The sequence below is a fragment of the Zootoca vivipara genome, chromosome 7 (assembly GCF_965207765.1).
Source record: "Zootoca vivipara chromosome 7, rZooViv2.hap1.1, whole genome shotgun sequence".
Taxonomy (NCBI): Eukaryota; Metazoa; Chordata; class Lepidosauria; order Squamata; family Lacertidae; genus Zootoca; species Zootoca vivipara.
Window position 1 is genome coordinate 22995300 of NC_142590.1, and position 23013 is coordinate 23018312.

At 43.4% G+C, this 23013-nt stretch overlaps 1 protein-coding gene across 2 annotated transcripts in view; it reads right to left on the reverse strand.

Annotated features, from left to right (window-relative positions):
• Nucleotides 1-23013, reverse strand: part of FRRS1 (ferric chelate reductase 1) — a 31171-nt gene that overhangs the window by 1791 nt on the left and 6367 nt on the right. The window contains exons 1-15 of one of the 2 annotated variants that reach the window (XM_088673798.1): nucleotides 22097-22185; nucleotides 21536-21734; nucleotides 19889-20025; nucleotides 17308-17402; nucleotides 14929-15076; nucleotides 13265-13447; nucleotides 12345-12446; nucleotides 9554-9701; nucleotides 8546-8662; nucleotides 7992-8107; nucleotides 7623-7709; nucleotides 5380-5477; nucleotides 5035-5093; nucleotides 3015-3158; nucleotides 1168-1229 (exon numbers count right to left, since the gene is read on the reverse strand). In XM_088673798.1, coding sequence (XP_088529924.1) covers nucleotides 1168-1229; nucleotides 3015-3158; nucleotides 5035-5093; nucleotides 5380-5477; nucleotides 7623-7709; nucleotides 7992-8107; nucleotides 8546-8662; nucleotides 9554-9701; nucleotides 12345-12446; nucleotides 13265-13447; nucleotides 14929-15076; nucleotides 17308-17402; nucleotides 19889-20025; nucleotides 21536-21734; nucleotides 22097-22117 — 1716 coding nt within the window. In that variant the 5' untranslated portion in view covers nucleotides 22118-22185. Of the gene's footprint in view, nucleotides 1-1167; nucleotides 1230-3014; nucleotides 3159-5034; nucleotides 5094-5379; nucleotides 5478-7622; nucleotides 7710-7991; nucleotides 8108-8545; nucleotides 8663-9553; nucleotides 9702-12344; nucleotides 12447-13264; nucleotides 13448-14928; nucleotides 15077-17307; nucleotides 17403-19888; nucleotides 20026-21535; nucleotides 21735-22096; nucleotides 22186-23013 lie in introns of those variants that run through there. The other variant, XM_035123866.3, reaches the window with a different exon arrangement.

Below are 23013 nucleotides of genomic sequence, written 5' to 3' on the forward strand. Positions count from 1 at the left end.
TTCCAGTTGCCTCGGTTTCTCATTTTTCCACTCTAAAATTCAGTTGTCCCCATTTGGCAGCAATTTGAGGGGTTTTTTTTAAAAAAAAATCCTCATGAAAATTTATCAAAATCTTAGTATGAATTTCTCCTAATAAACACATTTTTATATGAAGGTTTGACTAACTTACACGTTTTTGTAAGCAATTTCCCCTAATACAGTGGTACCTCATGTTGCGAACGGGATCCGTTCCAGCGGCCCGTTCACAACACGAAAAGGCCGCAACAGGAAGCGTCGCATCTGCGCACGCGCGTGACACAATGTGGCACTTCTGCACATGTGCAAAGCACGATTTAGCGCTTCTGCGCATGCGCACAGGTTACGGACGCGCCAAACCCGGAAGCAACCTGTTCCGGGACTTCCGGGTTCGGCGTGTCTGTAACCTGAAAAGTTGCAACATGAAGCGGACGTATCATGACGTATGACTGTATTGTGTCTTTTTCTTTGTTATTTTCACTAACATGCCATATATTCCGGAGTATAAGACGACTGGGCGTATAAGACGACCCCCGACTTTTGAGAAGATTTTCCTGGGTTAAAAAGTAATCTTATATGCAGGAAAATACATATTCATTCTTACACACACTTCCCCCAGTCTATGTATTTCTGTAAAACATTGTTTGGTTGGGGAACTACGTCACAAACTTTGGATAAGTGTGAATTTCAAAGGATAACTGTGTTTTGGTTCGCACACTGCTTCAGAAAGCGTGAATTGGACAGATTCAGCTTTAAATGTGAACTGAATTTTATTTCCCCTTCATTCCTTACTCAGAAATAATGGGAATTGTGGTCTGGCAACATCTGAAAGGACACAGGTTGGGAAAGGCTGCTCTGGAATGTACCACTACAGGATACAAATGGGGGGAAAACAACATTCCAAACGCTTCTCCATTGAAAGAGAAACCCTTTGCACAGGATACATCAAGGAGATGGGAATGGAAGAAGGAAGCTTGTGCACATGGCTAGCCACCTTTTGCATTAGCTTGCTTTTCGCTTAAAAGCACATAGGAGCATTCAAATGAGCTAGCCTTACACCCTGAAAGTAGTATAGTTCTTAGTAGGCAGCTCCATGCTCAGGAAAAAATATATATGCATATATTTATCCTCTCGCATGCATTCTAGGCTTACCTGTGCCTCTGCCGTTGTAATGGACTGCAGAATCTGTATCCTGTCATCTTCCAACACTTGAACTGCAAAATAAAAGTTTCACGGTTAATTTTTATTTAGCCTGAAGCCATCAAAGCAGTGTAGAAGATAAAAATATATAATCCCCCAAAATGCAAATTCTGAAATTAAAGCCGCGCCCACAGATCTAAATTAGAGCTCCACTCTACCCTTTATGTTTCTGGTCATTTACCAGATTATCTTAAAAGCCACCAGACACAATCCAGTGAACACAATGCTAGATCCTTAAGCAGCCCTGTTTTAGATTGTGCCTGTTGAGCTTCATCCACCAGTTCAAAATAAAGGGGGAGCCGCTCGTTCATTTGAGGTGAAGACGCTGTTTGAAATGAGCATATTCTGATGGAGAAGTGGGGGTGCTGTCCTTGACATGGTTCCATTCTGGAACACACTTTACTTATTCTAGTACAAGAGGCTCTACAGCAGGTGTGTGGAAGCTTTGACACTCCATTGGCCATGCTGGCTGAAATTGATGGGAGTTGGGAGTCCGACAATAGCTGGAAGGCCACAAGCTGGGAAAGGCTGTCCCATGGAAGACACAAGAGGGCAGGGGAGAGAAGTGTGGACAGAGATTTCCATTTGGTCCCAGGAAAACAGAGCTCAAACGCCTGCTTATCCATGGGCTCCCCTGGTGTCAGAAGCATTTACCATTTCAGCCTCAGAACCTGATCCATAAAGTAAATCAATCAGCAGTTCTTTGCCCTTCAAACCCATGTCTCTTCAAACTGATAAGCAAAGGCGGTGTGTGATGGGCTAGTTTTGATATTAATCCCTCTGGCCACTTCTGCCACATTATTGCTCCTGAGTAGAAAGTGAGGAGGAATTAAAGAACCATTTAATGAGGGTGAAAGAGGAGAGCGCAAAATATGGTCTGAAGCTCAACATCAAAAAACCCAAGATCAGGGCCACTGGTCCCATCACCTCCTGGCAAATAGAAGGGGAAGAAATGGAGGCAGGGAGAGATTTTACTTTCTTGGGCTCCTTGATCACTGCAGATGGTGACAGCAGTCACGAAATTAAAAGACGCCTGCTTCTTGGGAGAAAAGCAATGACAAACCTAGACAGCATCTTAAAAAGCAGAGACATCACCTTGCCAACAAAGGTCTGTATAGTTAAAGCTATGGTTTTCCCAGTAGTGATGTATGGAAGTGAGAGCTGGACCATAAAGAAGGCTGATCGCCGAAGAATTGATGCTTTTGAATTATGGTGCTGGAGGAGACTCTTGAGAGTCCCATGGACTGCAAGAAGATCAAACCTATCCATTCTGAAGGAAATCCTGAGTGCTCACTGGAAGGACAGATCCTGAAGCTGAGGCTCCAATACTTTGGCCACTTCATGAGAAGAGAAGAATCATTGGAAAAGACCCTGATGTTGGGAAAGATGGAGGGCACAAGGAGAAGGGGACGACAGAGGACGAGATGGTTGGACAGTGTTCTCGAAGCTACGAACATGAGTTTGACCAAACTGCGGGAGGCAGTAGAAGACAGGAGTGCCTGGCGTGCTATGGTCCATGGGGTCACGAAGAGTCAGACACGACTAAACGACTAAACAACAACAAAAAAATTTTTATCAGGTATATCATGATACATTTCTCCACTCAATTATGTACTTGGGGCTTTCACAGCAATTGTGAGAACTGGGGGTTGGGGGGGGGGGGTAGAGCAGCAGATAAGGATAATGCAAACAGGTCTTTAGACAGTGAAAAGCAATCTCTTTCATGAGCCAGGAGATCTGCCTCTCATTGCAACTGCATTGTGTTCAATGCAAGCTAAAGTAGGTATTGGCCATAGTACCTTTGTGAATGAGGCAGTAGCCATGTATCTCCAGGAGAACATCGGTGCCAACATGCCAGGCTACAAATCCCATCATCGTATATGTATCCCATGGATCTGGAAGGTTGAGAGCTGGCAAGTCCATTCCGAGGAATATTACCACCACTAAAGGACAGGGCCAGGTTTACAAAACAGAGAGAAAGCAAAATTAGATTAGATCAAATCATTTCAACCAGCAGTACTGCAATTTGCTGCTGTTAGCAACAAAATAAATGATAAAAGTATAAAAATATAACCCAGAGTCCCACATAAGTACAGGCTACCTGCTCACTTGTATAAAGCAAGAGATTCCATACCCTCTGTGGTTTCCAATGCACAGACACTAAGGTTTCTCTAGAACAGGCACGTCCAACAGTTAGATCGTGATCTATCGGTGGATCACTGGACGTCTGTGGTAGATCACTGGTAGATCACTGATTCCCCCCCCAAAGAAGCTCAACATTTTTGCCCTGTACCCTCAAAAAACGGGGCTTTCCTCCTTCATAAAAATAGTTCAACAACTTTTACCTGAACCCTTAAAAATACGGGCCTTCCTCTTCCCTAAAAAAAAGCTCAACAACTTTGACCTGAACCCCCAAAAAGGGGATAGATCACTGCCAGTTTTTAACTCTGTGAGTAGATCACAGTCTCTTGGGAGTTGGCCACCCCTGCTCTAGAACATCAGCATTTTGTAGGAGTAATTCAAGTGACTAATGAATTTTATATTTGTGAATTTAAAGCATTGTGGACTTATGAAAACACATCTTTTTTAAAAAAATTGACTCTTTGCAGTTTGGAAATGACAGGGAAATACATTAACAAATGACAGATGAACAAATGAGTAATGGGAAGATTGTAAGCAAATCAGAACAATGTCCAATAAGGACCAGACATAGTCTAAACACCAGGTAAACTTTGGACAAGCAAATCGGGATGAATACCCAACAAACAGGCTATCTAGAGGAGCTTTAATCCTTCAGACACAATGTTTAGCAGTTGTAGTCTATGTGCTCCCAGTGATGGTCAGATTGTGGTCATGGAACAACATACATTTATTTGATATTGCATGTGAAACCGGAAGCAATTTCAAGTACCGTATTTTTCATTCCATAAGACACACTTTTTTCCTCCTAAAGAGTAAGAGGAAATGTCTACGTGTCTTATGGAGCGAATGTGTGGTCCCTGGAGCTGAATTGCCCAGGGGCTAAAGGCAGATCGTGCTTCTTCTTTTCTTTTCTTTTAGAAAGAGCTAAAGGCTAACAAGAGGGAAAGAGAACCCACTCAGCAGCTGATTGCAAGAGATTGGGGAGGGAGATAAGGGAGCTAGCTCCCTTCCCGGCCCCTCCCGGCCCCTTGCCTAGGCCTCAGTTGTTGTCTGCAGAGGGAGACATGTGACTGGCTGATTAGATTATCTGTCTGGAAACTGTAGAAATGGGTCCCTTTCCTTTCCTAGAGAAGCTGCAGAACTGTGAGTTGAACCCCATAAAAACAGGATTTTTTTCCTTTGCAAGGAAACTCAGCAACTTTGAGCTGATCCTTTAAAAATGGAGCTTTCCCCCTTTGCAAAAAAAGATGCACAACCCTGAGCTGACCCCCCCCCCCAAAAAAAACGGGGCTTTTCCCATTTGCAAAAAAAGCTGCACAATTCTGAGCTGATCCTAAAAAAAATGGAGCTTTCCCCCTTTTCAAAAGAAGCTACCTCAAATATTTAAGGGGGGGGGGGGGCAAAGGCACCTGAATAGGACAATTCAAGAAAGCAATTTTTTTTCTTGTTTTCCTCCTCTAAAAACTAGGTGCGTTCAATGGAGCGAAAAATACGGCAGTCAGCAGGATACAAGAGTGAAGTTCCCAATTTTGGCAAAATGCAAGATCTGCAAGCATTGGACTGCCACTTGTAGAAAGCCACACAAATTAACAAGAAAAGCATAATTAATACCTGTTGTTTCTAGCCATCACACAAAGTCAACATTTCAGATAAGGCTACAATGAATTATTCACTCACCTGCTAATATTCTAGCAGTTGTGCCCGTGCTCCAGTGTAACCAGTTGAAGATTTCTCTTCTGTTCCCAAAGAAAAAGAAAAGTCAATGCATGATTCCAAACACCATCAGTGCCCGGGGTGTGAAAAGAGAAAGAGAGGATGATTACATCAGCACACACTCATTAGGGTTGCTGTAACTGGAGTCTGCAAACTTGGGGGTTGCAAATTTCTGGAAGAGGGGGCAAGTCTGGGGTTTCCATACCCATTAACCACAGGATCATTGCCCTTTAAAACTCTTGGCCCGGCTGATAATTTGCTGTCACTCTCATTGGAATATATTTATGTAACTTGAGCATGCAAGAATACCTTGGCGCTTGAGGTGGAGGTCTGAAGCCTGCCATAAGGGGCTGGAAGATTGCCAGCGCCATCAGCATACAGCCAAGATATGGATGGAAGCCTGCTTGCTGTATAAGAGATGGGTTTGGTTATGAACAACCCTCCAACAATGCTTTTTTTGACAAAGACCACACTTCACAGCAGGATATAGTCATTGCATGGATATGCTATGCAAGTTCTTGAATATAGTGGTACGTTGGTTCTCAAATGCCTTGGTACTCAAACAGCTTGGAACCCCAATACTGCAAACCCAGAAGTAAGCGTTCTGGTTTGAGAACTTTTTTCGGAAGCCAAACGTGCTCCGTTTTGAATGTTATGCTTCCGATTTGAGTGCCACACTTCCATTTTGAGTGTTATGCTGAGGTCTATCTGTTTTTGCTATTTATTTTGCATTTTTGTTTTTGCGGCTCTTTCTTTTTGTTTTTGTGTCTTTGTGGAACCCAGTTCAGCTACTGATTGTGTTACTGCAGTACATTGTTTATTACTTTCATTTTATGGATCTATGGCCTCGTTAGATAGTAAAACAGATTAATCCATTTTGCATTACTTTCTATGGGAAAGTGCACCTTGGTTTTGGAACGCTTTGGTTTTGGAAAGGACTTTCAGAACAGATTAAGTTTGAGAACCAAGGTTCCACTGTACTTAAGGGACCATTTCCCGTGCTTAGAAAGCCAGACTTGGGGAGAATACTTTTATTTTTATTTATTTTAAGAATTGCTATTATTTACCAAGTATCAAATACAAGCACACACATGCACAAAGACTCCAGAACAAAGAAAAGGTCCCAAAGCTACTAGGAGATGGCATAATAATTCTCTCATTGTAAAGCAAATTCAGAAGACAATTATGCTATTGTATTAGGGTGCATTCCTAACCTTCTTTGGACCAGGTTTTGGGGAGGGGTGGATGAAGGCTGGCGCTGCAATTTACCTCCTTCACACACACACACACACACACACACACACACACACACACACACACCTTCCACCCCAGCAATGGAGCTGCTAGTATGGTTGTGGCTTCGCTGCTCCATCCTTCCCCACCAATTCCCAGGGCATTGGACTTAAAGCATATTAGACATAAATAATAATAATAATAATAATAATAATAATAATAATAATTTATTTATACCCCGCCCATCTGGGTGGCTTCCAACAGAAATATTAGAATACACCAATTTCTTAAAGATTAAAAGCTTCCCTAAACAGGGCTGCCTTCAGATGTCCTCTAAAAGTCTGTAGTTGTTTTTCTCTTTGACATCTAGTGGGAGGGCATTCCACAGGGCGGGTGCCACTACCGAGAAGGCCCTCTGCCTGGTTCCCTGTTACTTGGCTTCTCGCAGTGAGGGAACCGCCAGAAGGCCCTCGGCGCTGGACCTCAGTGTCCGGGCAGAGCAATGGAGGTGGAGACGCTCCTTCAGGTATAACTGACAAGTCCCCAGATTTTTGAATCGTTAATTGTTTTCCATAATTATCACATATTGAGCTGGAAGTGTCCATCTACCATCATTCATTAGCCTTCTCTTCTCTCAAGGTAGCCATGAATATTAGCAGACAAGATAAAAGGTAAAGGTAAAGGGACCCCTGACCATTAGGTCCAGTCGTGACCGACTCTGGGGTTGCGCGCTCATCTCGCATTATTGGCCAAGGGAGCCGGCGTATAGCTTCCAGGTCATGTGGCCAGCATGACAAAGCCACTTCTGGCAAACCAGAGCAGCACATGGAAACGCCGTTTACCTTCCCGCTGTAGCGGTTCCTATTTATCTACTTGCATTTTGACGTGCTTTCGAACTGCTAGGTTGGCAGGATAATGACTCCCAAACATACATATCCAAGCATCCCAGCCGCCCCAAGACTTCTGGCAAACTGTTTGTTTGTTTGTTTGTTTGTTGTTTCAACCATCACAGCCATATCAACCACCAGAAAAAAAGGAACATACATCCTATAAAATACAGTTGTACCTCGGGTTGCAAACAGTCCTGCTTACGAACTCCACAAACCCAGACACCAAATACAGGATTTTTTCACTTGGTCATCCACATCAGGTGTCTTATATAACAAATCAAGAACAAACTTAGTTCTTGGTTCTGAACTTTGTGACTCTTTTATAGGTAACGGGAAAGAACAGTGTTAGAACACGAAATTTTTAACATAGCCACACATGGGGAGTTACATTGTTGAATAAAAACATCAAGCTTATGTAATGTGACTTACATCGCTCCAGCCTCCCCGGTATAAAAATGGAAGAATGAAAGATGCGCCTGTAAGCAGTACTGTCATCACCATTAGGGCACGATGGACCTATCGATAAAAAGTTAGGTATTTTAAAGAAAATAGCTTAGTTCAAAGGAAGACAGAAACTCGTTCTTATGCAAAATTCTAGTAACAAGGAACATGGTGGCAGAAAAGCAATCCATTTAGAATAAAACTGGAGCCTATGCTCTTAAGGAATACACAAAAGGATTTGAGGGAAATCTCACAGAGGGTTGGATTGCAGGACCTTAGAGATCCCTTCCAACTATTATGATTCCTAGCACATCACTTGAATAGAGACAATAGCCATCTTCTGGCTTTTCCTCCCACCTGAAACCAGATCTCTTCTCCAAACAGCAATGAATTAGGCCAGACAGGCTTGAAGAATCGGGCAACAATCACACCGATGCTAACAGTGGTCATCCATGCAATGAACATTAATGCACCTGAAAAAGGAGGACACAAAAGGTTCTTGCAAAGAGCTATATAAGTTGCAAAGTAGCCACGATTTAAAAATAAAATCAATGTTCACTTTTATGGCTTCAGACATTCAAAGAGCACTTTTCAAGCCGTTATGGTTTCTTTCATCCCCAGCCTGAAATATCGGAAGCTGTTCTTGCACTGCTTCCTATAAAGATGGTATAAATGTTTGCACACCTTCTTCCTCTGAGAAGTTTTTGTGTAGAAAACACAGGGTGTTGCCTGTAAGAGGTCCCACCCAGTGCTTTCCGTTGTCCCCCCCCTAGCTTCCCATACAGAACTAAAAAGCTTTGAAAGTTCACCTCTTACAGATGCTGCAAGAAGACCCCGCCACCCCAGCTACAAGTCATTGGACCACAGGAGACCTAGCCCATCCTTGCATATGAAACAGAGCATTAGCTTGCCATGAATCTTGATGAGGAGCGGGGAGCGGGATCCTCCAATATCCTTTCCCGGTCCTGTAACGTTAAACTTTCCATCTGTGATCAGAGGCTGCCTGTAGTGTTTATGGATCATACCTCCTGCACAAGAGATGAAGAATAGATGACATGTTAATGGCAAAGGAAGGGTAGGGAGAATTATCTGCATCCTTCTTTAAACGTATGGGACTGCGAAATAGGTTTGGCTAAGAGGTTAGGGATTGGCTCAAGATCACCTAGTGAGCTCTGCAGCAAAGTAAGGATTTGAATCCAAGTTGGTGGACCTGTAAAAGGGTTAAAAGAGTATTGGGAAATAATTTATAATGAATTGAAAAAAGTTTGAAAGTACTTTTCCAAAAAAACTAACAAACTTTTTGTTGGGGATAATTCAGATGGAAATTCCCAAGTGTCAAAAAAGGCTATTTATCTACGCCACTACTGCGACCCGTGTTTTGTTAGCCCCAAAATGGAAAACGAGCAAGGTCCCAACTAAAGAAGAATGGCAACTCAAACTGATGGAATATGCACAGCTTGCAGGTCTAACATATAGAATAAGAGAATAAGAAGAAGAACATAGGCTTAGAGAAGATTGGAAAATGTTTATTGTATATATGGGGGGAAATTGTGTACACTTGAAAACGTTGGCAGCATTAAGATAAATTCAACAGTGTAAATAAGTTTTGATGCATGTAATAATGGGATACTGAATGGTTTAGTTTATGTAAAATATGCAGGGCTTTATGATATGCAGATTGAACCATAGAAAGAGAAGAAGGCAAGTCATTGATATTTTAAGGTTGTTTAATGAATATTTTAAATTGCAAAATAGAAAACTTAATAAAAATTACACACACACACACACACACACACACACACACACACACAGATTTGAATCAAAGTCACTCCAGGAGGGCTCCATTGCCTAACCACAGTCCATAACCAGTAAAGGAACCTGAATGATTTTTGTCACTTTTCTTTCAGTTCCAAACTTACCTTCACTGACTTCCCCATCTGCCATAAATATATAGTAGTTTGCATCAAGATTAAACCTCCCTTGAAGAGCAGGAAAGTGAATTCTCCTTCTGAAAGAACACTGAATAAGGCCATCAGCCAGCCTCCATGACATTTCATCCAGAGCAGGCTGGGGGGGAAATAAAGCAATGCCAATTTAACATTTCTACACAAATGACCATAAATATAGGTGGTTCTTCTTCTTTTCTTTACATGCCTACTGCTGCCATCAAAAGCTTATTGGCGACCGAGTTTATCAGAACAAACATTCCTGATCATGGGCAGAGGATTTTTGTCACAGGGGTGACAGAACCTTGGTTTGCTATGTATTTGTATTGATTTTAATTGATTGGGGGGGCAGCTGCCCCTCCCTGCCTCCTCCCCCCCCCCCCCCGGCTATGGCCCATGTTCCTGATCCAAACTGGCTGGCTTTTAGGAAGCAACCACAGTGCGTTTGAGAGAACCAATGTATTTCTAATGCTAAATTTGATGTACCTACACAGTGATTTCTCAGCATCACCCTACCAAGAGCCATGGGGATCAGAGTCATTTTTGAAAGCTCAGAATCCACCATACCCGTGCTCTGTGGGCAAGAAACTCTTTGCCGTTATATTGGAGTGGGTGAGCTGAAAAACGTTTATTCAGATGAAGAATTGGAAATTCCTTCATTTCTTAACTTTTCTTTTCCTTCCTTCCTTCCTTCCTTCCTTCCTTCCTTCCTTCCTTCTCTTCTGCATCATTGTTTTTATTTTACTTAGATTAACGTTTCAGTTTGGACAGAAAAGATATTTGATAATAATCTTTGTATCTCTCTTTATAAAATCTAATAAAAAATATTTTTTAAAAAAGAGAGAGGAACTCTTTCCCAAGCAATGGAGATCAGACACAAATAAAAGCTGGATCCATGTGCCGGTTTCACATGACTACCACGCCACCTACAAAGGTGCCTCAGGCTGTGTACACAACATATATTTAAAGCACATGACTTCACCCAGAGAAGGCTAGTGTAATTTAAATATTGGTGTTAACTGCATTAACTGAGCTTACGGTAGGTCTGTCTCTCAGGTTGACCTTCCCCTGGGTCTGATTTCTGTGATGGGCCTCCTGAAAAAGCTTGAAGCTGCAGGATTCTGAAATGACTCATTCCACCAACACCACCAACACCCTTTCTCACTAGAGGGAGAAGTGAGTTTGAGCATGTGTGTATGTTGGCTGATATATATAGCCAGAAGCAACCAGCAGCGTTGCATGCACTTTGAGTCTCTTTGCCATTTTTCCCTCAGCCTCCTAAGATGAGGTTACTGTACTTAGTTTAAACAAACAAACAAACAAAATTCTTCCAGTAGCAACCTTAGAGACCAACTAAGTTTGTCGTTGGTATGAGCTTTCGTGGGCATGCACACTTCTTCAGATACTTCTTCAGGTATCTGAAGAAGTGTGCATGCACACAAAAGCTCATACTAATGACTAACTTATTTGGTCTCTAAGGTGCTACTGGAAGGGGGGAGAATTATTTTGTTTCGACTACACCAGACCAACACTTGTAACTGTACTTAGTTTGTTAGCAGTGTATAGGTTACAATGTACCAGAATCTCCTAACTGCATGTATGTAACGTGAAGAATTGTCTTGATGATTTGCGGCAATAAAATGCTTTGCTTTGAACTATGTGGGCAAAGAGTTTTCTTCAACATCAACTCTGAAACTCCCGACAACAGAAAAGGGCAAAGATCCAAAAGCTTTGCTGTGTTTTTCTGCTAATTACACTGGTATAGGTGCGATCTTAAAACGTTATCAAAGAATCCTGGACACTGTAGTTGGTTAAGGGTGCAGTGAATTGTGAGTAATGTACCAATTCCCAGGATTCTTTGGGGAAAGCCAAAGAAGCCAACATGTGTAGGACTTGTCTACCATAGGAACATGACGGATTCAATCCTATAATTGGCATTTAAAAATAAAACAGGGTCCAGGGAACAAATTTTGGGAAACCAAAGACAAGCTTGTTAAAGCCTCAATGACACACTGGGCAATAGATATAGGACACTATACAGATTTTAACCTCTGGAGAAAACTCTGGAAAAGTGACTTGAAGTTTACAGCATGTTATTCTTTGAAGGAGAACTACCTGAAAATGATTCACAGTTGGTATTTAACTCCGAGTAGGCTTGCTAAGATGTGTAAGTCTGAATCAGATAAGTGCTGGAGATGCAAAGAGGTGGAGGGAACATTATTTCATATGTGGTGGACTTGTAAAAGGGTAAAAGAGTACTGGGAAATTATCCATAATGAATTGGGGGGGGGGTTTAAGAGTACTTTCCCCAAAAAAACCAGAGTCCTTTCTGTTGGGGATAATTCAGACTGAAATTCCCAGGTGTCAAAAAAGGTTATTTCTGAATGCTACTACTGCGGCCCGTGTTTTGTTAGCCCCAAAATGGAAAACGAGCTAGGTCTCAACTAAAGAAGAACGGCAACTTAAGCTTACAGAATATGCACAACTCACAGGCTTAACATATAGAATAAAAGAACAAGAAGAACATACGTGTAAACAACAGTGTAAACAAGTTTTGATGGATGCAGTAATGGAATACTGAGTGGTATAGTTTTTGTAAAATATGCAGGGATTTATGATATGTAAAATGAACCATGGAAAGAGAAGAAGGGAAGTCACTGATATCTTAAGGATGTAAAATCTTAAGGATGTAAAAAGAGTATTTTAAATTGCAAAACAGAAATAAAATATTAATAAATATATATATATCTAAAAACACAAATACCTCTGAATCAAAATCTGGATAAGCACGTCCAGTTAAAGAAGCTGTCTTGATGTCAACGTGGTGACTGTCACTAATGCAGAGATAGGCATCATCACCACCACCCTGCAAATAATGTCAAAGAGATTGTTAAATGGCATTTCCAGGCAGGCAGGCAGCTCTCCATGTCTGCACGGGCCCTGGCTACACAGCCAAGACAAATGGGTGTTCATGAAAGCCTATCCAGAATTGGATCACCATTTAAGGACACATTCACTGAAGTTCCTATTTTAACAACTCCATAGAGTCAATTCCGCTTTAACTTGCACAGGTAGTAAGGGGCTGCAAACTCTGGCAGCAACATGATGCAAGCCCCTAGGTCCTAGGACAGGCATCCCCAAACATTGGCCCTCCAGATGTTCTGGACTACAATTCCCATCTTCCCCAACCACTGGTCCTGTTAGCTAGGGATCATGGGAGTTGTAGGCCAAAACATCTGGAGGGCCGCCGTTTGGGGATGCCTGTCCTAGGAGTTTGGGAGCACATACAAAAATGAGCTCTCAGGATCTGTCCTACCACCAATACAAAGAACAGCACGTCGGAAGACTTTATTCGCCACTCTTGTCAAAACCCCCTTCATTCAAGCAGATCCCTGGGTGCTATACAAAACAAAATCGATTTGATAAAGTATGTTATCAATAAAATGTGCTTTGTACATCTCATACTTATCCAATATTGGTGCAAGCAGTCATGCAGTTGGAAATGCATGTTTGCCCTGGATACTCATGCAAGGGAACTTCTAGCTAATTGCAGCTCCCTTGCTCAAGTATATTCTGGCTTTTTTATGGTTCATTCTTATTTCTAGTTTTAGGATTAAGCCCAGAAGACTATGCAAATCCCCCAGATTGGCAGTAGGATCCGACTGGGAAATAATGTTTACGAACCATCCACTGGTCATGAGACAGTGCAAATGCAATATAGCCATCACTAGGACCACTCATTTCCACCACAATCAAGTCAAGATGGTCTCGTTTGAAAGACAGAAAGAAGCAGTCACGGGCTCCAGGATCACAGTCGGGAGGGTTTCTCACACAGAATTTGTTGCTGCCACAGTCCGATGCACTGAACTAAGGGAGACAAGAAGCCAAATTGCATTACCTAATAGATCACTACTTGAGAAATGGCTGACGTTCTGGAAAATGCACTCGCGCCGTTGCAGGATTTTAAGGGGAAACCGTTTCCCACAACCTCAGATTTCTACCCAGCAATTACATTTAGTTTCTCTGGCCATTATTAAGCTGCAAGCCTCAAACTGACATCATTCAAACTCTGTAATTTTGGGTGCAAACTACAATCCCACTCTTGTCTTAGTCAGGCAGCTATGTTAATTGTTCGAAACTTTGCATTAGCTGGAGTATAATTAAAGGCTTTCTGAATCATACCAAACTGCTCCAGATAATTACACAAGATCTGTAAAGATTAAAAAGGAGGTCCATGTGGATTTTAATGAGGAGAAAGAATGGAAAACAGTCTGTTCATTTTGCAGGAGGCCAAGTGCAAAAAAAAAAAACCATGCTACAGCCAATAATCATTTAAAGAGGTTACCCTAAAGTTCAGTATTGGAGGCAACAAGATCCATCTAAGTTTCTGAAATGGCAGGAATGATAGTTAATACTTGACAAGAGACAAGAAGACTGAAAGGAAATCTAATTTATAGCTGCTATACCCAAAAAGGCGAACAAGATTCAATATAAACCAGATGACTGATGCAATCGATTCATGAAGAGGATTAAAAGTGTGGTTTCATTGTTTGAAAATCTGTGTAAAGGCCGGCACCTATTTCTGCACTTGCGTTTGAGCCAAGGATTAGGCATTGAACAGGGGAAAATGCTGAGCCTTGGGCATAAGACTTCAGATCACCTTGAGCCCCATTTGTTATGAAGATTCTTAACGCAAGAAATCTTATCAGCCAATATATAATTCATGTGACCAAGATGTGATAAGGCCCAGTCATATTGCACACTCCTTCTGGTGGCTCATGTCCACCACCGGGCGGCCGGAACATGGAGTTTGAACAAAATTATAGCCCTGGAAGCACATCTAGTGAGGAGTTACGGTGCATTCTAGCACCATCCACCCAGATCTGGCTATGGTGGTTTGGAGCCAATCCATGCATTCCTCAGCACACACCAAACAGTCAACCGTGAAGGCTGATGCAAAATGCAGTTGGGGCTGTCCTCAGCATGGGTCAAAGGGGCTCTTATGGGGCTGCCATATGTCCAGGATTTCCTGGAAATTACCAGGATTTCAAAGGCGAAAGTGACGTCCAGGGGGAATTTCCAGAAGGCGGTGGTTTGTCCTGGATCTTTGGCAAGTAAACTGAGAAATCGCCGGGGGTGTTGCGTTTTCGACAACTTTGGGGATCTTCCTAAAACAAGCTTTCAATGTATCCTGGTTTTTACTTTTGGAAATATGGCAACCCTAGGCTCAGTGGGAGGGGAGTGTGTGACTGGATGCCCCAACTCTTTTTCAGACTGCCATCTTCCCTGACGAAGTCACATTTTACTAAAATCCAAACAGCTCCGTTCATGAGCTCAGCACTACTTACTGGTTGTGTTAGATGAGAAACAGGCAGAGAAGTTCCAGCAGTCACCTCAGTCACCACATGTGTTGCCAGGGTTGGTGCATTGGGCTGGGAGATTGTAGGACCTGGAATTTTTACCCAAAAGACTCTAAATTTTTCTACAACAGTGACTCTGAAAACAAGACAAAAAGCGAGATTTGAACCAAAACCGTGTACTGTTCTCTTCCACATAGAACAAGTCCTTCCTGAAATCCAAAACAGATGTTTTGGACCAGCTTTCTTTAACCTGATGACCTCAAGGTGTTGTTGGGGGTCCATTTCCATCAGTCCCAGCCAGCATGGCCAACGGTCAGGGATGATAGAAGTTGTCTGCACTGCCCCAAGTTGGGGAAGACTGCTACATATTTATTCAGGTGTTAAGCTACCAGGAAATAACCTTTGACCTTATACCATTGCAAGAGAGAAATGGTTGCCACCAGCCATGGTGGCGTGGGCCTGTCACCCAGAGTTTCAAATTGGTAGCAGGTGTTCAGTTGGACAATGGAGAAAGATGTGCACACCGAAGACTTGGTTGGTACATTTCCCTGCAAATATTAGCAAGCTCTGTGTGTCAAACAGCCTTCACCATCCAAATGCTTTAGACTACAGCTCCCATCAGCCCCAACCATTGTAGTCCTGCTGGCTTGGCTTGATGGGAACTGTAGTTCAAAGAATCTAGACAGCACCAGGTTGGTGAAGGCTGATGCAGAAAATTAAAACAACGCCACAAGCTTGTCATGCAGAGGTTTCAACTAGCCTCGCCACACAGGCAGGGAAGCCCATCACCAATGGGCTTAATCCTCTGCAAAATAAAAACAAAAACATTGAATAAGTGGAAGTGGGCCGTCTCTTAACATCTGAAACATGACAGCTTTCTAGGGTTGCCAGACTCAATAGAGGACAGGACTCCTGTGCCTTTGATTGCCCTGCTCTCTTTTGAGTCTGGAAACCTTAAAGAGAAACCAGCAGACCCTTTGCTTGGAAATTAAAAGGTTTCCAGACTCAAAAGAGAGCAGGGCAATTAAAGGCACAGAAGTCCTGTCCTCTATTGAGTCTGGCAACCCTACAGCTTTCAGGAAAGAGAAGTCTAAAAGAAATATTTTGAAAGCCACAGGAATACAGATGCAACAGTGGTTTTGGTGATACAACAGTGATGTTATTTTTTTAAAGTCATATTTATATTGATTTCCTTTTACAGAATATCAGAAGCAGGCTTTTAAAAGAGGGAAGGCCTGTACTCAGAACATAAAGATGTTCAAGACTTATAGGAACATAGGAAGTTGCTATTTAAAAGGTCAAGGTAAAGAACCCCTGGACGGTTAAGTCCAGTCAAAGGCAACTATGGAGTGTGTTCCTCATCTCGCTTTCAGGCCGAGGGAGCCAGCGTTTGTCTACAGACACTTTCCGGGTCATGTGGCCAACATGACTAAACCCCTTCTGGTGCACCGGGACGGAAACCAGAGTGCACAGAGTGCCGTTTACCTTCCCGCCACAGTGGTACCTGTTTATCTACTTGCACTGGTGTGCTTTCAAACTTCTAGGTTGGCAGGAGCTGGAATAAAGCAACGAGAGCTCACCTTGTCACGAGAATTCGAACTGCCAACCTTCTGATGAGCAAGCCCAAGAGGCTCCATGGTTCAGACCACAGCACCCCCCGTTGCTATATTACAGAGTCAGCTCATTGTTGTCTATGTTGGCTGATAGCAGCTCTCTTAAGATTTCAGACAGGTTTCTCTCTTAGCCCTACCTGGGGACTTTTTATATTGTAAAGTACTCTGTGCTGTTCGGATGAAGGGTGCTACAGAAATCAGGAGGAGGAGGAGGAGGAGGAGGAGGAGGAGGAGGAGGAGGAGAATTGAATCAAGGACCTGCTACGTACAAAGTAGATGCTCTCCCACTGAGCCGCATCTTCTTCATAGCAGTATTGCTGTTTTTGTATATAAGTTTTGAAAGGAGACTAACCTAAGAACAGTGACAGCGGGTGGCGCTGTGGGTTAAACCACAGGGCCTAGGGCTTTCCGATCAGAAGGTCGGCGGTTTGAATCCCCACGTCAGGGTGAGCTCCCATTGCTTGGTCCCAGCTCCTGCCAACCTAGCTGTTCAAAAGCACGTCAAAGTGCAAGTAGATACAGTAAATAGGTACCACTACAGCGGGAAGGTAAACGGCATTTCCTCTGGTTCACCAGAAGCGGCTTCGTCATGCTGGCCACATGACCTGGAAGCTGTACTGGAAGCTCCCTCGGCCAATAACACGAGATGAGCGTCGCAACCCCAGAGTCGGTCACGACTGGACCTAATGGTCAGGGGTCCCTTTACCTTTACCTTTTAACCTAAGAACGATCTGTCTTTATTATGCATACTTACAGAAATTGTATTCTCTTTGGTGCATCTCTAGGAGCAATCCAATAAGCATCTAGATGGCTTTTCTTAGATTTACTTGTATGGCTGACAGCTGAATTCTGTAACATACAAATGCCCCATTTAAGCATTACGCAGTGAGATTATGCAAACTACTCCATTCATGAATCATCTAAATGGTTATAGCAGTCTACCACAAGTTGCATTTTAATATTTGGCTTGTATCATAGGCTTATTGACATCACATACTGAAGAGGTCATGAAGCTCAGTATGGATTAGAAGAAAAATATTTCTTTGCCAACACTAACTGCTACCAATGGCAGGAGAAAAATCTAGATGTGATAATCTGGGGATCTTTATAATCCAAGCAATATTTGAACCAAAGTTTCCCCACATCTAGCCATGACATCAGACTAGAGTCACATGAATTTTAATTCATAGTACATCACATAAGCTCAGTTCAGGCTTGGGGTTGATCTGCATACATGTTTCACGAAGGTGACACAAAATCTCGAGAAGCACTTTAAACAAAAAAATAGGTTCATGTTGAATCGAGAAGGGGAAAAATCACAAAAGCAGAGATAGAATAAACAACTCTGGAGTAAAATCTATCAATATTTACAGGATCTAACAAGAAGATAAGTTCTAAGGATTTCATAATGCATTTATTGGTGGCAGCTAGAAAAAACAATAGTACAACATGGTGGGAACCCTGTGCAATGTGTCGTTGAAGACTTAGTATGGAAACATATGGTATAGCAATATTAGGGGGGAAGAATTACTTTCTCCACACATTTGATACAAGGAAAAGCACAGCCATGGGATTTTAGTGTACAATTTAGTGTACAGTGGAGATTGGAGAATACGAGACATTACCAGAGGTCGTAAGAAGAATGGGTGAAGTCATCATCGACTATGGACAACTGATTAGGGTACACTTTGAATCATAATATATGAGAGATATACTATATCATTTGGATCACCTCCATAATGGTTTGTGGCTATAGATTATAGATAGATGGGTGGGGCAATAAATCAATAAATCATAAATTTCATTTGTAGACTTTGAGATTTTTGTTTTTGAGTACAGTGATGCCTCGCAAGATGAATTTAATTCGTTCCGCGAGTCAATTCGTTTTGCAAAAAATTTGTCTTGCGAATCGTGGTTTCCCATAGGAATGCATTGAAATTTCTTTTTTTTGCCCATAGGAACGCATTAATGAAATTTCAATGCATTCCTATGGGAAACCGCGATTCGCAAGACGAATTTTTCGCAAAACGGACTCATCTTGCGAGTCACCATCAGATCGCGAGACGCATTCATCTTGTGAAAAATTCGTCTTGCAGGGCATTCGTCTTTCGAGGTACCACTGTACAGTCTGGCTCTCCTCTATGATAGACCACTATGATTAGTGGTCAAGCCATATACCAGTTACCCAAGGAAGCTCCACGTTAGAAAAAGTTTGAAAACAATTTTGGAAGCAGTTTCTAGAACAGCTTCTGAAAAGGGAGACCTAGAAATTGTTGTTTTGGTTTTTTAATACATTTGTAACAAGATGGGCTGCTGTGCTATGTATATTACAAAGGACAAGTGGCTTTGGTCGGAGGTCCACTATGGTACTCTAGTTACATATGATATGGGAAAGACAAACTAAAAGCTAAGTTTAGAAATTGCAGTCTAGCAGCAACCATTAATTTTCCACGCTTTCACATGGATAATAATAATAATAATAATAATAATAATAATAATAATAATAATAATTTATTTATACTCTGCCCATTTGGCTGGGTTTCCCCAGCCACTCTGGGCAGCTTACAACAGAAAAATAAAATAATCGATTAAACATTCAAAGCCTCCCTAAACAGGGCCACCTTCAGATGTCTTCTAAAAATCTGGTAACTGTTTTTCTCTTTGACAGCTGATGGGAGGGCATTCCACAGGGCGGGCACCACCACCGAGAAGGCCCTCTGCCTGGTTCCCTGTAACCTCACTTCTCGCAGTGAGGGAACCGCCAGAAGGCCCTCAGTACTGGAACTCAGTGTCCGGGCAGAACGATGGGGGTGGAGATGCTCCTTCAGGTATACTGGATAGCCCAGCAGAGGGAGCCCTAACATTTACAGTCGTACCTCGGGTTGCGAACACCTCAGGTTACGAACAACCCGGGTTACGAACTTCGCAAACCCGGAAGTATTTTCGCCGCACACACGTGCACAGAAGTGCCACGCGCCTTTGCGCATGCGCAAAGCGCGAAAATAGCACTTTGCACATGCGCAAAACGGCGGTTCGGGCCCTTTTCGGGTTATGAACTGTGACCTGGAACGGATCACGTTCGTAACCCAAGGTACCACTGTACCGTAATTGTTGCCAGTAAAGGAGAACATTCATCCCAAACTTGTGCCAGTTTCAAAGGGTATTTTCATACTCATACGATTTATTTCTCCTATGCCATGGTTACAGGCCAAGCAGATGCAGGCAGGAAAAAGTAGCAAGAGCATATTCTGCTGCTGGGGGTGGGGGGTGGGGAGGCTAATCTACTTGGAACTACCTGCTTGCCAATGCCATCGGGAAGATGCAAGGACTCTTACCTTGACACGCCCACATGTGAGGACCTGAGATCTTTTCCTGTCAGCTAGGGCAAAGGAGCCAATGGCAGGCCCCTCCAGGTTCTCAGCATTGCGGGCTTGTAGAAAAAATCCTTCAAACACGGGTCCGGACAAACTAACTGAAACCAGGAGAACGAGGGAAGAGGGAATGGCTATTAATAAGCTCTAGTTGTGCCACCAGCACCTACCTGCCTCTAACTATGTTTCCAGGATACGGAGGAGCTGGGCGTACCTTTTTCCCTACCTGCTGTTACGAACTGTAAGCTGCGGGTCTAAGATTCCTTGTAAGCGTTTCAGTGCCTCATGTTCTTGTACCCTCCAGGCTAGACTACTGCAATGCACTCCACATGGGGCTTCCCTTGAAGCTGCAACTGATGCAGAAGCCAGGTTCGTTGGCAGGGCCATACAATGCCTATTCGGAAGCAGTATTATAGAACCAGCGCAGGGATCAGCTGAGGGAGCCGTGCTGGTAGTTCTGCTGCTGCAAGCGGTTTTCTTGGGGCTACTACTGACACCTTCTGGTGAGAAATATAATAATGATGAAAAACAGCCAGGCCACACTCAAGAAGGGTTGGTGTCACAGGTGAGTAGGGCTGGATGCCTCCTGAGGCCCACATCACCACCGCTCCTCTGCCTCTGCCTCTGTTCCTCCTGAGCGGCTCTGTCTCCTCATGTCTACTCTGTCTCCTCTGCCCACTATGAACAGGGCCAAGCGCAAGGGGAAGGAGCAGCTGCAGCCTCTAAAAAAAAGGAAAAAGGTAAAGGACCCCTGGATGTTTAAGTCCAGTCAAAGGCGACTTATGGGGTTGTGGCGTTCATCTCGCTTTCAGGCTGATGGAGCTGGTGTTTGTCCACAGACAGCTTTCCGGGTCATGTGACCAGCATGGCTAAACCGCTTCTGGCACGACAGAAGCCAGAGCACACGGAAACGCCATTTAGCTTCCCGCCACAGCATTACCTATTTATCTACTTGCGCTGGCGTGCTTTCGAACTGCTAGGTTGGCAGGAGCTGGGACAGGGCAAAGGGAGCTCACTCTTTTGTGGGGATTCGAACCGCCGACCTTCCGATCGGCAAACCCAAGAGGCTCAGCGGTTCAGACCACAGCGCCACCCGTGTCCTGCTGCAGCCTGTATACACCTTGCTCTCTCCACCTAAGGAGTGGTGTGGATTAGTCCCTGACCAGGGCCGGATTTAGGTTTGATGAGGTCCTAAGCTACTGAGGTTAATGGGGCCCTTTATATGTCCAGCTGTCCTTTGTCAACAACAAATTGTTGCTGTTTTTTGTGTTGAATATATGCTATGTGGTAATTTATGGACCCAATAGGTATCTAACCAGTGATATTTTAGGGAGCAGGCTTACATCATAGGAGCCTACACAACACAAAACACTGTTGCTGTGTGTTGGTTTTATTTTGTTTTTTCTTATATTTTGGAAATGTACATCCAGTGGTTTTTTCCTTTACATTTTTTGGGGGGCAATAGAGTGGGGCCCTAAGCTATAGCTTGTTTAGCTTATACGTACGCACCACACCCAAGTATCTGGAGGAGGAGGAGGCAGCAATCGCAGAAGCAGCGAGCGTTACGTCCTTCTACCCGCAGACGGTAGCGAGGCAAGAAGATCACAGTACCTTTCACGCGGTCCCCTGGCTTGAACTCCGTCACATTTACTTCAACGGTGTGCTTCGGGAAGCGCTGAGGCAAAGAGTGTCCATGTAGGGGCATCATAGTCTTGCAAGCCTCTGTTACTTTGCCGTTTGGGAAGCCAGTTGATGGGCCAGAAAGGCAGGCAAGGACCCAGAGCATCAAAGCTACTCCAGGAGACTCCATCTACAGAAAAGGAACAATGCATATCAAAAGCAGCAGATTTTTTTTTTGTTAAAGCCATGACTGGGAGAGACAGGTCATTGTTGTGCATCCCTCCCCTCTTTAAAGAAAGGCGCTCCGCCCAGCTACATTACCAGATCTTTTTCTATAGACTATTTCTGCATCTTTGTATATCTTCACAACAACTCTGAGAGTAATTTGCACGTTCCGAACTTCTGGAATTGAGCAAAAAGATTATTCCACTTGGAAAAGTAAATGAGACAGTCTCTTTGCCTTCATTCGAGATCCAGTTGGCTGCTCTGCAGCCCTAAGCTCAAGGACTACAGAGAACAATTTCAGAACAATTTAGCAGTACCAACTCATACCTGAGGAAACAAAGACATCATCAGTCAGGATACTTAGTCCGATGGAGTCAAGACATAAACGTAATATGGAGAGGAGCTGGGTCCACTAGAGTCAATGCTTCTTAGCTTTGAAGATTAGACTCCTGCCCTAGCGATTGCTCCTCCCAAGCAGGCATACGGCATTCATGATAACAGCAAACAACTGGCTGACAGGCAAACCGTATCCAACTTGCCTTAAGAGAACCTAAATGAAAGCTAATCTCACGGTGTCTTGCTGTGCATCAGTGATACACCAGGAATTGAAGCTTTGTAAGCATCCAGCCTTTTAATATTAGCAATTGTTTCACACTCCTTGTTGAGCAATCCATCTCTTACGCTAGCAGGGAAAAGGTGACATGGTCTGTGACTATCACAGATACCAACATGGGATTTCCATTTGGTCCTATAGCTGAAATTGTCACAAATTCATGAAACATAGGTAGGCTGAATTTGATGTGCAGGCTTCATAAGTTGCACTTGACCTTGGTTATCATTGGCCGTGGTGGTGGACTGCAAAGGCAAGGACAGGATCCTTGAGCCCTGTGGAGCAGGGGGGGGGGGGAATGACCCCAGCTGATGGTGGAGATCAGTGAAAAGCCTCAGTATAAGCACCTGGGCCAGAATGGTCCCTGGTCACCAGATCAGCCACTCTTCCCTCACATTTTTAAATACAACTTTACAGTCAGGAAGCAGTAGGATTGCCAGACTCAATAGAGGACAGGACTCCTGTGCCTTTAATTGCCCTGCTCTCTTTTGAGGCTAGAAACCTTAAGGAGAAACCAGCAGACCCTTTGTTTAATTTCCAAGCAAAGGGTCTGCTGGTTTCTCTTTAAGGTTTCCAGACTCAAAAGAGAGCAGGGCAATTAAAGGCACAGAAGTCCTGTCCTCTATTGAGTCTG